Raw genomic sequence first — 16403 nt, 5'->3', positions numbered from 1 at the left:
GTCATAAACACTTTCAATTTCAGGTCTCTTCGGCGTCGCATCACATCAAAGACTATCCCACTCCCATTTTTTTATTATATATTACCTATTTCATAATCAATTATTTTATCCGTGTTTCACGTCTCCTTAAATGGAATTTACTTTACCAATTTTCATACTTTGTTTTCAAAATTCTTAAAAAATTATTTTTTTAATAGTTTAATAATTAAACTATAATATTTAAAATTATATATTTAACTAAAAATATAAATTATTCATTTATCTTTTTTTATCATAAGAAGCTAATTAGTAAAATACAATACTAGAGATAAATATTAAAACAATAATTTTCAACTTTAAAAGACTTAAAAATAAAGAAAAAACTTCATTTTATCAAAAATAAATAATGCTCATTTTACATAATAAAAAAATATGTACACACATAGTTGAGAGTTTTAGGACGCAAGCTGCGGAGAGATATGCAATCTTATTTTTATAATCATAATAATAATTTATACAATAAAGTTTAATTTTTTTAAAAAATTAATGTATTTTTCTTTTAAATTGGATCGTAAAAAATTTAATGTATTTTTTCTTTTTTATGTTTGGACCGTATTAAAATGGTTAGAAATCTAACAAATACTTTTTTAATTGGACATTTCATGGATACGTGTCTTACATGTGTCATACGAGTGTCATGTCCGATACAAGTATCGATCATCAACACGTCATTTAAGATGAATTTTCTAAATTTATAAGTTAAATGTATTATCTTTTAACTATAAATAAAGGGTCCAAGTTTGAGATGCAATGCACTCTTCATTTTCAAGTAAAACACCTCTTCCAATCTAACCATGCCTCTCTCCAAGCTTCTACTCGCATCCCTTCTGCTATCCTTTCTCCTCTTCCATCTACCTGAAGCTCATCAAACGGTGATTCAAATTAAAGATGCTGCTTCTTCGTTTATATATTATTCATTCGTTCTGATGTATAGTTTAAAATACTCCTTCTACGTTCATCAAACTGTTTTAATAGTTAACTGATTTATCGTGTTCTTGAGAAACCGCAGGTACAAGCACAGACTCGGGATTCTCTTGTTCAGCAGATAGGTATTGCATGATCAGCAACAGCGGTTTCTTCATTTTCAATATATATTCTAATGAAATTAAGGAAGATCTAATATATATACATAATTTCACGTACCTATTTGATTTGATTGAATAAGATTTTGAATTTGAGTTGGAATGAATGAATTGATTCGACAGATTGCAACGCTGCATGTGGTGCGAGGTGCCGTTTAGCATCTCGTCAGCGGATGTGTCACAGAGCCTGTGGAACGTGCTGCAGACGCTGCAACTGCGTACCACCGGGAACTTCCGGTAACCAAGAAGTGTGTCCCTGCTATGCCAGTCTCACCACCCACGGTGGCAGACGCAAGTGCCCTTAGAGGTTTTCATATAAAGTGTGAAGCCATGCAGCGCAAGTTACTATTTATATATAACGTGCACAATATATGTTCTTGCTTTGGTGTGTTGCCTCGTCGGAGAAAAAATAAACAGTGATTTTTCAATACATGTTCAATACTTGCGTTGCCACAGTTTGTGAGTATTATGCCTTTTCTTTATCTGCTGTTGTATTGTATCCTCAAACTTATATAAAGAAGAGCTTTCTGTTCTTGCTATTTTGGGTGAAAGTGATTAGAGCCTTGTGTTAAATATCAATTCTTAAATACAAACATCTGTTAATCAAATTTAATAGAAAATCAAAAACTTAAATACAAAACTTACTACTTTTTTAATATTTGATCATGTTTTATACAATTTAAAGAAAAAAAACTCTTATAAATAAATAATATATGGATAATGATACATGGACAACTCTAATTTTTTTATATACAACAACATTACAACTCCCAAAACTATTATTTTAATATTTTTTCATATCATTTTATAAACTTTTCTTTAAAATACACTTAATCTATTGTCCACGTGGCATTCTGATGACGTGTCATTCTCTGATCCGCTGACGTGACATTCTTCGTACCGCTGATGTGACGCACCTTCGAGTGCTCTGATGATGTGACATTCTCTGAGTGAGAAAGGTGACGCTTTGGGTCATGCTCTAATCTCTTCACACGTGGCTCGATCGCACGGTCAGAGCTTGGTGCCCTTTGCGCTTCAAGTTGGCGCTTAATCCTTCGACACGTGTGCGATCGAACGGCTAAGAGTGCGCGTCGTTAGCGCTTCTTCGAGTTAATGTTATAACCTTTCAAAATCGCGCGCTCAAGGCACTGTTCTATTTGCTCTCTTCGCATTCCTTACTATTCATCTTCTCAAAGCTCCTTCTGCGCTCTCTGTTCCCTCTTTGCGTTTTCGATCTTCATCAACTCAGAACACTTAAAGGTATGGACTTTCTCATTTGATGACCCTATTTGCTTTATCGTGCCTGATATAACTGCCTGGGACTGTTTATTTTTCTTGTATCTGTGTTCTTCTTATTTCTTCGTTTTTCCCTGTTCTTCTCTTTTTCGCGTGGGTAGGACTTTTCTAGGGTTTTCTTCCCTGACCTTTCTTGCTGAACCCTTTTCTCTTCAATCTTCAGTTTCTTCGTTAACGGTACGTGCCAAATGACGGCCAACCCTCCACCCCCCAGAGTCACCCATAAGGCTCTTTACCCATGGGCTCCAGATGAACTGCTCGACAGGCACTCGTGCCTGGTCTCCACGAAAGCTTGGAGGGATCATGTAGGAGAGCCAAGCGCTTACGACCATCGTGCCTTCACGAAGAGGCATGATGACGACATCGCAGTGCTCCCTTGCGCCTTAGGGGAGCCTGTGTGCGGGGATGAGCGGGCCAACAACGGGGTCCCCTTCTTCTATTTCTATCAGGTGGTCTTCAAGCGTGTAGGCGTGCACTTGCCTTTCTCCAGGTTTGAGAGGGAATTGCTAACGGAGATTAATATTGCCCCAGCCCAGCTGTACCCTAACGGCTGGGCCTTTGTCAAGGCTTTCGACATACTGTGCGTGTTCTTTGGGTGTGCACCTTCTGTTGATATCTTCCTTCATTTCTTCGAAGTGAAGAAACAAGGGAATAACCTCTGGTGAGTCTCAGTAACATTCCTGAGAGGGTCCTCTTAACCCTATTCCAGCACTCCTTCAAGGGGTGGAAAGACAAATTCTTCAAGGTTTGCTGCTCCGACCTCGTCCCTTCCGCCCTTGACGACTTTCCTCTGTATTGGGTGAAGGAGGCAAAAACCCTGAAGTCCAAATCTCTTGATGAGCTGTCCTCGAGCGATCGAGAGGCTTGTCGGATTCTGGCTAGTGTGGGGGGCTTTGACGCCGCCGCCTTGATAAGCCTAGAGTACAACGCTGAGGCTCTAGAAAAATATATAAGTATGAGAGCTTCCCTTTATAACCTTCTATTCTCTGCTTCTGCTGGATTCTTGCTTGATGCATGATTTATCTATTCTCTTTGTGTAGTAACTTAGCTTGTGCCTGTCCGTTACTATGTTTGTCCTTTTGATGCAGATTCTAAGATGGACAGGCAACGAAGGTTGCGGCTGGCTCAAGCGCTGAAGTTTAAAGATGGGGCTTCGGCGTCCCCCCTTTCAGCTTTTGACCCCCCCCCATCTTCTCCCAACCGTCGACCTCAATCTACAACACCGTCAACTCCATCAGTCCAATCTTCTCCCAATCCACCTCCAAGCTCGCCACCTCCTATTGCGGCCATGCCTCTTGTGCTGGCCGAGGCTGATGCTCCCTCAACCCCTCTTGACAAGGGAAAGAGGGTAGTGGAGGTGGTTTTGACGACGAAGACTCTGCTGGGGGGCAAGTCTTCAAACGTCAGAGAACTCAACGTGCCCACAGACAGTTACCTCTGCTACTTCTTCCTCGCATGGGGCTGAGTTTTTTAGAGAGGACCCACCCAGCGCCACTTCTCCTTCTCAACCGATGATTCTGGAGGGAGGGCCCGAAACTGAGCACACCAGCACTCCTCCACCTGCCGCATAACTCCCTCTTCCCATACAAGATTCATTGAGGGGTTTCTTGGGTAGGGCGTCCCCACGTGATCAAATTGAAGGGCCCTAGAGGGAAAGTTTATACTATCACATGGGCGCCTTCATGTCCCGTGCCCACTCCTGGCACATGCAGGCCAGGGCTAAGACTGTTCAAGCTTCCGCCTTCCAAACGCTGGAGAGGGAAGTGGCTTCTCTAAAAGAGGAGAAGGAGAAGCTAACCACCCACTGGGGGCGTCAAGAGGACGCATACAGGGCTTCATTGGAGGTGGCGCAAAGGGCAAAGGAGGAGGCTAACAGACGATTGCGCGAGGTTTCTCAAGCCAAAATTGAGCTCCTCAACCAGGTGGTGTCCCTTCGAGCGAAGATCGTCGACCTCGAGGGGGTAGTCAGGACCTCCGAGGCGCAACAGAAGAAACTTGAAAACCAGTGTATTGATCGAGAGCAAACACTGGGGAAAACTGAAGTTGCGCTTGAGGGAAAGGCTGGTGAGTGCTCCCGATTAATCAGTGTGAACGCCACCCTCCAAGCCGAGGTCCAGGAATTGACGACTGCTTTGACCTCCAAGGATCGAGAAATGACCACCCAGGCCGCCAACTTCAAGGTTGCAGAGGAGAATCTGATTGGGGAGGCTGCCACCAACTTCGCTGATGGGTTTGCAGAGGCTCTTGTTCAAGCTGCCTGCGTGAACCCTGGCATCGACGTCTCTGGGTGTAGCCCCTTGAATGAAGTGGTCGATGGCAAGCTGGTGCCTTTGGAGGGTTCAGAGAAGTAGCCTATGTCTGTGTTTTAAAAGAATCATTTAATATTTACTCTTTGTTTAACTTGTAATTATCACGAACCTTGCCTGTAATTATAACCTTTGAACTTGTATGAATGTTTATCTGCTTTCAACTCTGCTTGCGCTTTGTCTGTTTCTGTTTTCCTTTCTACACCAAAGGCTATACCTGGTACCGGCCTTCGATACACCTATTCATCGCTTCACCTTTAACTCTTTAGGTAGCATGTGACTTCTTCTCTTGTTCTTTGATTTTTTCTGGACTTCTGGATTTGTGAAGGCTTTCAGCTTGCTCTCTACCTTACCTATTTCGAGCCCCTAGGTGCTTAATACCAAAGGCCTCGTTCTTATTTCTTTTCTGGCCTCGACATCGCTCAAGGGCGAGGAGGACTTGTCTTTACCCGTACTGGGTGTCCACACTCGAGAAGAGACCTGCTCTGGGCGTCCTCATCGTATCTATAAATGTCGGACCAAAGTCGTGCTCTGGTGCCCACGCCTATGGAGAGGTCTGTTCGACGACACCATTTCATCCATAGGGTGTCTAAACACCAGGGCAACTTGGCCCTTATCTTTTTGTGTTTGATGCCCACGCCTGAAGAGAGGCCTACTACAACAGCGTCGCGTCGCCCTCAGGGTGTATAAAGCGCCAGGTACCGGGGCTAGCTTTTCATACCTGAGGAGGAGGCATCCCGAAGGGATCCCTTAACCCCTGCTTAGGGACTAGACACCCAGATTTTTAGCTCACACTGATACTGACATCTGGTATCGAGGCTAGTTATTCATACTTGAGGAGGGGGCGTCCAAAAGGAATTCTTTAACCCCTGCTCAAGGACTAGGCGCCCGGGTTTTAACTTGTACTGATATCTGGCACTGGGGCTAGCTATTCATACTTGAGGAGGGGGCATTCAGAAGAAATCCTTTAACCTCGCTCAAGGACTAGGCGCCCAGGTTTTAACTTGTACTGATACCTGGCACCGGGGCTAGCTATTCATACTTGAGGAGGGGGCGCCCCGAAGGAATCCCTTAACCCCTACTCAAGGACTAGGTGCCCGGGTTTTAACTTACACTGACATCTGGTACCGGGGCTAGTTATTCATACTTGAGGAGGGGGCGTCCCGAAGGAATCCCTTAACCCCTGCTCAAGGATTAGGCGCCCGGGTTTTAACTTACACTGACATCCATTATCTTGATCTCTGGGCACGTACATGCGCTTTTACTACTTTGAATTTTGACGTCTACTCCTCTACCTGCGATGCCCACTTCTGGTGACGCCTTGTCCTGGTTACGCTTTATCTTGGCGACGCCTTGAGTTTTTGTCTTTGTTTCTTTGGTCTTTTGATCTTCGCATGAGAGGGAAAAACTAGGGCAGGAATATCTTAAACTTCTCTTTTCTTTTATTTGGGTGACCTCATTAAAACACCCCTGGGAGGGAAAAAGAGTGTCCCCTTTACAAAATTTTAACTGAAATAAAACTTTAAATTCGCCGCATTCCAACTACGTGGGATGGGGCCTCCTTCTAGAGTCTCTGACTTATATGAACTGTTCCCTTTGGTTTTGATTACTCTGAACGGTCCCGTCCACTTGGGAGACAACTTGTTTTCCAACTCGTAAGGGTGAGCCTTCCTCATGACCGGATCACCAACCTGGAATTGTCGCAGCTTCACCTTAGAGCTTGTACTGGCTCTCCACTCTTCTTTTCACAGTCTCAGCCTTGATTTTTGCCTCTTCTCTGGCTCTTGTTCTGCTGCTAAGGTCTCTCTGTGTTCTTCTTCCATCAACGAGGCATCGCCGTTTCTTCCTACTGTATGCGCATCTTCCACAGGCGTCGCCCCTGTGGTGGCTTCGACCGACGTGAACTTTGCGGGCGCCGCCTCTTCCAACGGTTCTAACTCCGTTTGCGAATCCGAAACGAGTGGTCGTTCGATTACCATGACCACGCTTCTCTTTGTCTTTAGGTTATTTTCATAGCACTTACGGGCCTCTTCCTGATCTGACTTGATCACAATCACCTTGCCACTAAGAGCTGGTAGCTTCATCTTCAAGTGGCGCGTGGAGGACACCGCCCTTAATATGTTCAAGGCAGGTCTGCCTAACAAAATGTTGTAAGCTGAGTTGGCATTAACCACCAAGTACCGGATGCTCTCGGTGCGTCGTCCTCAGCTCCAAGTAGCCACGTACCTCTACTGGGTTATCTGCAAACCCATACAAGCATCCAATATAAGGTCTCAACAGGTCAGGGGACAATTGTAGCTTGTTGAAGGTCGACCAAAACATGACGTCCGCAGAACTGCCTTGGTCGACGAGAACCCTTTGTACCTTTCTTCCTGCCGTGACTATTGAAATGACCACTGAGTCTTTGTCGTGTGGGACACATCCCGCAGGTCAGCCCTTGTGAAAACGAGGTCTGACTCCCATGGGTCGTCTGGAAATTCCTCTGCAACCGAACTCACTAACCTCACATATTTCTTTCGTTGAGAGGCAGTGGGTCCTCCTCCGGAAAAGCCGCCAGAGATGGTGTGCACTTTTCCGTGAGTTGGGACTTCGTGTGCTTGACCTTTCTCTGGTGTCGCCGTGACTGGGGTCGCAGTGGGCCCAGCGAGATAATCTTTCAAAAATCCATTCTTCACGAGCTCATCCAACTGATAGTCCAACGCCAAGCACTTGTTAATATGGTGTCCAAATGCTTCGTGAAATTCGCACCATGATTCCTTGTGAGGTCCCAATACCTTGTCTGACCTCACCGGTGGCCTCAACTTGTCAGCTATGTTGGGCACAACGATGAGGTCTTTAAGTTCTACCACAAAGTTGTGCCTTAGAGGTCTATTGCTCTCTCTCCTTCCTTCTGATCGACCCTTAGGTTGGGTTCTCCTAGTCTCGTAGGCGCGCCTCCTATCTTGATTCTTCCTTTCTGTAGTGACTTCGTGGACTCTAGCGGGTTGTGCACGTATCTGTGCTCTGGGATGTGTAGGTGCAGCTGTCGTGCACTTCTCGTATGCCTCTCCCTCAGAGGCAATGTGCTCTACCGCCCGACGCCTCACCTCAGCAAAAGTTTTGGGGCGGCTGCAGTTGAGCGACTTGCTAAAAGATCCAGGACACACTCCCTTTCTGAATGCGTACACGATCATGGGTTCGTCTGTGGTACCCACCTTTACCACCTGCACCCCAAAGCGGCTTATGTACTCTTTTAGGGTCTCCATTTGATACTGCTTCACATTGAATTGGTCGTATGAGACTGGGGCTGGGGCCCTGTTGGCTAAATATTGCTCTCTGAATAGTCGCGAAAGCTGTGCGAAAGACGTGATGTGACCTTTTGGGAGGCTGATGAACCAATCCATGGCCATCCCAGTCAAAGTGCTCATAAAGAGCTTGCTTCTTACGGCATCAGAACCGCCTACCAGCATCATCTGGGTGTGGAACGTAGTGAGGTGGGCCTCAGGATCCTCCATCCTTGTGAAGGTTACTTTTGGGCCCCGAGAATGTGTTGGGGATTGCTGTCTCTAGGATTGCCTGTGAGAATGGCGTCGAGAATTCTCTGGGTGGGGTGGCAGTCTCAGGCTCGTCTACGTCGCGCCACCCACGTTGTAACTCCTTGTTTGCACGGTGAAGCTCGTCGTTTCTCGCCTGAGATGCTGTGAGATCCGCCTGCATGCGTTCTTACTCTGCTTTCGATGCTGCCATTGCTTCTTGCAGTCCTTGCATCATGCCCATGAGTTGTTGCATGGTCATCTCTTCACTCCTAGCGCGTGCTGGTCTCATGTTCATGGTTTCTGGAGGCCTTCTTGACTATCGTGCGATTTGAGAACTGGAACTTGGGTAGGAAACTGCAACTGGAACTGGAAAACTGTGTGATGGGACTGATGTTTTATATCGGCCCCACGGTGGGCGCCAAATGTTCCCGCCGGTTGACCAGGGTCATCTTTGCGAGTGGCTTGTCCTCACGAGCTAGGGCACCTTCGTTCTACTCCGTCTGTGAATACCTGAAAAGAAGTGAACAAAGGGGCGCCCTCACGGCCGTTTGCACTTCGACGATCAAGTCAGCTAGCGAGAAACATCAAAAGTGACACACCCTCTGAAGGTGGTCGAAAAACTATGCTCAATGACCAAACTGTGTTGCCCTAATCGTCTTGTGCACACAGTGGGTGCACAACGAAAACAACTAGGGTTTGTGCTCTGTGTAAAACTGCGAGAATTAGGTCAAAACTCGGATCCCCTTTCAAATGCCCCAAGGTCCCTTTTTATACATCTCTCGTGTTTAAAACGTGTTAAAGCGCATTGAAAGCGTATAAAAATATTCCTTGGAACGTTCGAATCTCAACTGAATTAACGCGTACCTTGACAAACTTTCATTGAAACATTTAATGAGCACGTGCTCTTCTAACTTGATCGTTATTCTGCGCAGAGGGTCCCTCAGCGTCGCAACCCAACCTAGGGTTATTCCATTGCGTGAGCCCTCTTTCCTCGAAGTGCTTCTGGCGCGTGGGGTGACTTTCTGGGTGCCAACTCATGCGCCCCAACCTCTAGTCATTCACCCCGGGAGTGTATCCACCTTCCTCTTGCACCATGCACCTGGTTCACCCCAGAGCGTGACCCTCTCATGGGTCATATCTGTTCTAGGGGTCTCCCTGAGGTGGCGCGGATACTTCACGAGTGAGGTTACTTTCTACTGGTACTAGAGCTATGGCCTTGAAGCCACCTTTCTCTTCTCTTCATTGCTGTTCTGAGCCATCGGAGCCCAAGACTTCCTCACGGTGTTGCCCCCTCCATGGTCTTCCCTACCCATGGGTATCGGGGGGTAACACCGTCGATATCTTAACTTGACTGTTTCTTTACCTAGCGACGCCTTTCTTGGGCGACGCCTTTCTTAGGCGACGCCTTTGCGAGGCGACACCTTTCTTGGGCAATGCCCCAAGCGGTCAACCTGTTGACCTCCCTTCCCTTCTTTGAGGCCCTCGAACGGTCCACCATATGTTGACTTTGACTTTGACTTTTGGTCAACGTCCCGGGACGGTACACAAACTTAATACATAAACAAAAGATTAAATATCTTAACATTTATTAAATATTTTACATTATTATATATTTATTATTTAATAATAATAAATAAATTCTTGTTTAGAAATCCTGAATATGTTATAAAAAATACTCTCGACATTATATTACTATATTTAATTACCAACCGTAATTGTTTTATATTTAAATATATACACTTAGTTTACATATTTATTTATTTACTTACTAGATTATCTATATCTTTTGTTTGATTCATTTTTTTTTCATATATATATATATACTACTTAAGGAAGAAAAAAAAAAAAACTCTAAAGTCCTAAACAAAGGGAAAGGATAAACACAGATATATTTGTTGTTTTTCTCTCATTTAAATTTGCTCATAATGTGTTGAACAAAATTTATAATATAAAATTATTTTGATTTTCTTAGATTTATAAAAAAGAATGAAATAAAAACTACTTATTTTCTGTTAAAAACACAATCATGCATATTTATTTATTAATATGTTAGTTGTTAATTATGGAAGTTTTTTAGGTTGGTGTAAACTTATGTGTGTACTTTTGACAAGATAAATCCTATAAAAATAGTAATTAAGAAATTAATAATTAAAAGAACTTCACCAAAATCGACAATTTATAATTTTGAAAAGGTATTCTGTAACCTTGTTAAATTTCTTTGAATGAAAAAAAATTAGAATTTTGTATGCAAATCCTAGGAGTTTTGATGCAACAAAACAATCTTAACACTAAACCCTTCGTATGATAGTAGAAGAGTTCAGTAGGTGAACTAAACCCAATGGATGCAGTAATTAGCATAAATGGAGTATCAGAACTTAGAAGAAGAAATAGGTGTGGTTGTCACGCAGGAAGCATGATCCCTGCCTGTTAGAATCAAATAATCATAAATGGCGTTTCAACTTCGAATTTCATTTCAATCTCCACTCTCCCACACGACACGTGTATTAAACTCGTGTCTTCCCATGACATCCACCTGACCCAACTGGCACGTGCTTCTCACACACACTAGCAATTGGTGCTTGTGGCATGACAAAATTGAAATGTAAATTAATTTTAATTAGATAATTAATGTAATAATATGAGTAACTAAAAAAAAAACAAAGAGTAGAGAACTACGAAGCTAAAATATTTTTTTTAAATGACGTGTTCGTGTCGGATACTTCTATGTATGACACTTACTTGTTGGACACGTATTTGTGAAGTGTCAAATTCAAAAAATATTTGTTAGATCTTTTATAATTCTAGTACGATTTTAACACAATCTTAAAAAAGAAAAATACATTAACTTTTTAAAAACTTAAATTTATTGTATAAATTTTTATTATAATTATAAAAATAAGAAACAAATAATTTAGAACCAGTTATGAAGAACATCTTTATACTCTAAAAAATAATCTGAAACATACTTGTGCACATAAAATTTTATTATCAATTTATATAATCATAATTATATAATATATAGATATGTATCATCGTATCTTATATTTTAGAGATTGTACATATTTTCGTGTCCGTGAGTATCAATTTTTGAAAGTGCTACATTATAGAAAACAAAATTTTAGTCGGAAAAACATAGAAACATGCAATGAGAGCAAACTTCCCATGCCGCACTGCACGATACCATCTGACATGCATGCTTATCTCCTGTGCAACATTTCATCGTCAAGTAAATTAAATAAATCATGCAAAACAATTTCTATCACTTTTAATCAAAATATATTATTTGTAAAAATAACAAAAGTAAAATATTGTATAATGCCCATGTAAATGACACGTCATGTGTGTGGCGCTCCATTTCACGTTGCATTCAATTGAAGGAGCGGAAAGGAACAAAACCCAAAACCTCACACATAATTTTGATTAATACACTGATTGAATTAATAAAAGAAAAAAAATATTTTCAGTCACAATAACTATGTAACTAAATAGTAATTATTATATTTCCAAATCCTTCCGTAGAAATACAATTATCACGGACATAACATCTGAGAGGCATCCTTTTTCTTTTCTTTTTCTTTCCCTTGCCTTTCTTTTCTCGTGAGTACCACACTGCTATTTATTTAGCCTTTCACTCTTTCTCTCTCTCTCTATATATATACACTCTTTTCCTTGCCTCGACTCAATCTGTTACTTTATTTCACAAAGAACCTGATTCTCTGAACACGAGGCACGAATTACTTTTCTCCCTCTCTTCCTGGTTCGCTTTTTTATCTTATTTTTCTAGAGATGGCTCAGAGGCGCAGTCTCATTCTCATTGCTGCTTAGCCTTTTCCCATTCTACTTCTTTTCCTCCCTCTCAACCTTAAACACACTCATCACTACTTGGTTGTGACTGTGATTTTGGTCTACGAGTGGTGCCCAAAGGTGGTGATGAATCGACTGAATGCGTGAGAGGAGAAGCTATGGACAACGGTGGAGGAGACTCAACGCCGATGCGTGGATTTTCAAGCGCCAAAAAACGACACACTAACATACAACAATCTCAGTCTCAATCTGCCTCTTCTTGGGGACGCAACCTCATCCCTCTCAGCAGTGGTAATTACTTCACCACTCATTTTCCCTTTTATTTCTTCTTCTCCCTTTCCCATCTCGTATCTCCTCTTCTCATTATCACTCCAAATAAAACAAATCAATCAGTGAATAAATTATTCACACCCTCTCTCTGTGTTGGAAATAGGTTTGAATGCAAGTAGCGAGTATTCGGAGAAATCAAAGAAGGAGAAGGTGAGAAGCTTGAGTGCTGTTGCCAAAGCGTTATCAATGGGTTGCCGTGTCTCGCACTCTCCAAAACCAACCAAGAAGTTTAAGCTTCCCAGAAAGGTACTGCTTCTGGTACCAGTACTAGTTATGCGTTTTTTTTTCAATTCCTCTGTTTTTTTAATATTTAATGATTTTGCACTTTCCGAAGGTCTGCAATGGCGTCGATCATTCCTCTGTTCCGCGTAAGATACGTTCAGGTGCGATATTTTCGGATCCGCGCTGAAAGATGTCGCATTTATCTTCTAATAAATATTCATCTTTCACGCTTCCCTTCCCATACAAATTCTGTAATTCATTAACGGATAAGGGTTGAAGCAACAATGACGGGATTTTCACGTTTTCTTCTGTTCTAATATAAATTAAAGGGAATATGTACAGTGTAATAATTCAACCTAGTGTGGTGCTTTTTGAATTCTGAAAAGAATAATCGTATTTTTTTTAATAAATTATTATAGGGAGATGTTTCTATGGTGGAATTGAATTGTTGTTCTTTTTTCCATTTTCCTCCGATAATATCAAATATTCTTTATATATGTATTTATTTGTTTATTCAATTTAAAAGATGGGGATTTTGTCTCTGTTGAAATTACAGCTGTGAAGAAACGGGGTCGCGAATCTATCTCTGGGGATTCAGAAAAGGTGAACCATAAGATGAATGGAATGGAATCTCCCCAAAAAGATGGCATAAAGAAATCCAAAGTGAGTGTTGCGCCACGTCTTTGTGGTTCAAAACTTAACCTTTTGCTTCGTTTTCTAGCCATTTCAATTTCACCTTTGCTTGAGCTTTTGCTTTTCGTAGAAACGAAGAAGCCCGGGCTGGTCCAGGAGGCAAGTTTTGCCCGGGCCCATAACGAAAGATGAGGAAGAGGTTGCGGAGACTCTCTATGCATTGGCTGGAATGTTACCTGATAATGGCTCTAATGTTAAGAGTGAACCGGACAGTGGATCTCTACCAGAAAACTCCACGGTTTTGCAGGACCAAGAGGAGAGTGAGAGTGCTAATGCTACTGTTGAAGGTTTCTCTCTCCGACAGGGCACTTTTATAGGATATTAATTTTTTATTTTTTTATTTTAAGTTTTTAATTTATCTTTTGCTTTTGTGTATCATGTGTTCTAGCCTCGGGAGCTACTCAGGAAGATGGAAAAAGATCACCCAAGGGCTGTAAAAAACTCAGTTCTATGAGTGAAACCTTGGGTCAGGAACAGATTGATTTTCCTGACAGTGCCAAGTTCTTGGTCGCTGCTACTCAAAGCACTGTTCCAAAAGTAAATCCGCAGGCCGTGCCTTTGGTTAAGAGTGAAAGTGGCGGCAGAGTTGCGTTGCATGATTCTGAATTGTCTCTGGACATGGGGTGGGTAGTTTTTCAGTTGCATTCTGAAATCTCTCTAATCTATCCTATCCTTTTCAATTTTTTAATACTTAAACTACAATTTTTTTCTCATCATATTACAGACTAAACGTACCCATACAACCACAGATTTCACATATTGGGAGGAAAACAAACGTGGAATATCAGACGGTAGTAATTTCAACTTTTTCAATTTGAGCTAAAATTCTTGTATTACAAGCTAGTGCTAGTACTATTGGCGTTGCCGGCTTACATTTCAGGCTGGAAACGTTGATTGCAAGCAAGAACAACGTATAGTCAAGTACCAAAAAGAAACTGGTATGCTCTTGGATAAAATGTGCTTGTTACAAGCAATTTCCGCCTCAACCACCGTGGGGGCTAAATTTTTTATCAGTTGGCTCACCATTTTTTATCGTCTTAACAGAAGGCCCAGCATGGTGGCCAAGCCTGTCTTCCACCGCATCACCTGGAATTGGTGCTTCTTATTTGCAGTAAATTTCTTTAATTCCACTTCATTTTGTCCTTTTTAGGGGTCAAATCCACCCCCCATTCTCCCCTCTTCATCATGTTCTGATTTGATGGGTTTATCTTCTGAAGGTCTTCTGCGGCTAAAACTCTAGATTGGCTGAATACTGTAATTGGTGCCTCGAAACAGGATTTGATGAAAAGTTGTTCTTCTGGTGGAAAGGTAATGCATTGCAAATTAATGCTTATAGAGCTGTTTTGCATGATTTACCTAAATAATGACAAAAGTTTTTCATTCTGGTCCAGCCACTTCCCTCAAACGCCTATTTGCTGTGTCTGATAATTATTATGGATGCAGATTTCCGAAACTGTCATTCATGGTAAAAAATCAAGGAAGAGGTGTGCAGCTCATGTTCACATCAGTCATCTCATCCGTAGTTTAGAAGTGTCAAGACGACTGGTGGGCAAAGGACATGAGCTTTATGAAAGTCACCAAGCGAGAGTAGACGAAGGGTCAAAATGTGGGGTTCTAATGGAAGCACACAACTTGAATTGGATGAAAAGTGGAAATGGTAATGCCTCTGGCACTGTTCATTCTGCTACTATGAGTAATTCACGTGAAACTAAGAATGGTATTCTTCAACATGGCCTTTATCACGAAATTTCTCAGGCTACTCCAATACCTGGGGTGCATGGTCCTCAAAAACAGGTAAGCTATAGATAAATCTAATTATAATACCTCCCTGTGTCTCCGCTTCCTCGTGTCTGATTTGATGACTATTCAAATTTTGCAGGATTTCAACTTCTTGTCCTTGTCAACTGGTGGTAATGAGTTAAAGGTCAACGAAAGTTTTAATAAAGGTGAAAGGAAGTTGGAACCATATTCAAAATCGCAAGTGCCTTATTTTCAATCACTACAACAGCAGCGTGGCCTCATGCCTATTCAAAGTCCTTATGCCTCAAATTTCCTTGATCATCTTCCCGGTGTAGGACCACAGGTTTTTACTTACTAGACTCCCATCAATCTAATTAATACATTAATGAACTAAGAAGTCCGGGATCAAGTTTAAGAAATATGGCTTAAAGTGATTATATTGTTCAACATTATGTTAATGATTCGGCTAAAATTTATGGTCTTAACTTGGAATAACCTGCCCCACCCGAATAGAGTTTGAAAGAGAAGCCATGCAATTTATATCGTCAACATACCAACAACCTTTCCCTTTGTCTTATTATCATATTAAGCTCAGTTCCGTAATGCTTTAATTGATTGCAGGTCCGGTTGCAGCAGCAGCCTCATTATTATGGTACCCCGTTACGTGGAACTCATTATAGTTCGACACTTTCCTATAAACAACAGCACCAAAGTTTTTGGGCGGTGCAGCTTGCATCTCAAGGCGGCTCTGCTGTAAATTGCAGCATTGTGGGGGCCCAATATCCTAATTGGCAAAGTGGTAGACATGACTCTTCTGTACCTAGTCCTTATCCCCAAGTAATTCTTCCCCATTCTACTGCATCCTTAGAAGCACTTGACCAACAACACCTCTTCACCCTCGCTCCATCAATATCTAGGCCAAATGGCCAAGACATTCGTCTTGCCTCTTCTGTATGTGAAGAAACTAAAGGTGGATTCATTACGTAGCAATAGTGCTGCTCCATCGCTACAATTGTTATGTCATGAGCGTATCTGAAATTGAACAGAAAAAACAGATAAGCCATAGAAATATACCACTATTTCATTCTTGTCTTTGTGCATGCGTTGGTCTTTGTGCTACTGCTACACCTGTCTCGTTAATCCACGTGACACAGAACTTGCCATGTTTATAAGCCGGCGTTGGTTGACTCGTTTGGTAAATTGAAGGGGAACACAGTAAATATTTAGCTAAATCTGACACCGATTGCCCTGTTCGCCCTGTGTTCCTGCCATCAAGTAAATGCCTTGTTTATCAGTGCATTTCAAAAGTTTTCAGTTCTTTAAAGGCTTTTTGACGGATTGAAACAAAAAGAAAAGCTTAGTTGTATACATTTAGG

General features: G+C 42.0%; 1 protein-coding gene and 1 non-coding gene across 2 annotated transcripts; both read left to right on the top strand.

Annotated features, from left to right (window-relative positions):
- Positions 1-779: 779 nt before the first annotated feature.
- On the top strand, positions 780-1660 carry LOC137820651 (gibberellin-regulated protein 1). Its single transcript, XM_068624834.2, has 3 exons — positions 780-911; positions 1049-1088; positions 1245-1660. The coding sequence occupies exons 1-3, from the start codon at positions 834-836 to the stop codon at positions 1424-1426; spliced, it is 300 nt and encodes a 99-aa protein (XP_068480935.1). The 5' UTR covers positions 780-833; the 3' UTR covers positions 1427-1660.
- Positions 1661-11919: 10259 nt separating this feature from the next.
- On the top strand, positions 11920-16121 carry LOC137821668 (uncharacterized). Its single transcript, XR_016515773.1, has 13 exons — positions 11920-12333; positions 12476-12618; positions 12707-12755; positions 13151-13257; positions 13358-13574; positions 13676-13910; positions 14012-14078; positions 14168-14225; positions 14332-14398; positions 14505-14595; positions 14731-15081; positions 15167-15370; positions 15649-16121. It is a non-coding gene; the product is annotated as an uncharacterized LOC137821668 (transcript).
- Positions 16122-16403: the final 282 nt, after the last annotated feature.

This window comes from Phaseolus vulgaris, chromosome 9 (assembly GCF_051622355.1).
Source record: "Phaseolus vulgaris cultivar YP4 chromosome 9, ASM5162235v1, whole genome shotgun sequence".
Taxonomy (NCBI): Eukaryota; Viridiplantae; Streptophyta; class Magnoliopsida; order Fabales; family Fabaceae; genus Phaseolus; species Phaseolus vulgaris.
The sequence above is the reverse complement of the archived record's forward strand: the minus strand, read 5'-3'. Positions and strand labels throughout refer to the sequence as shown.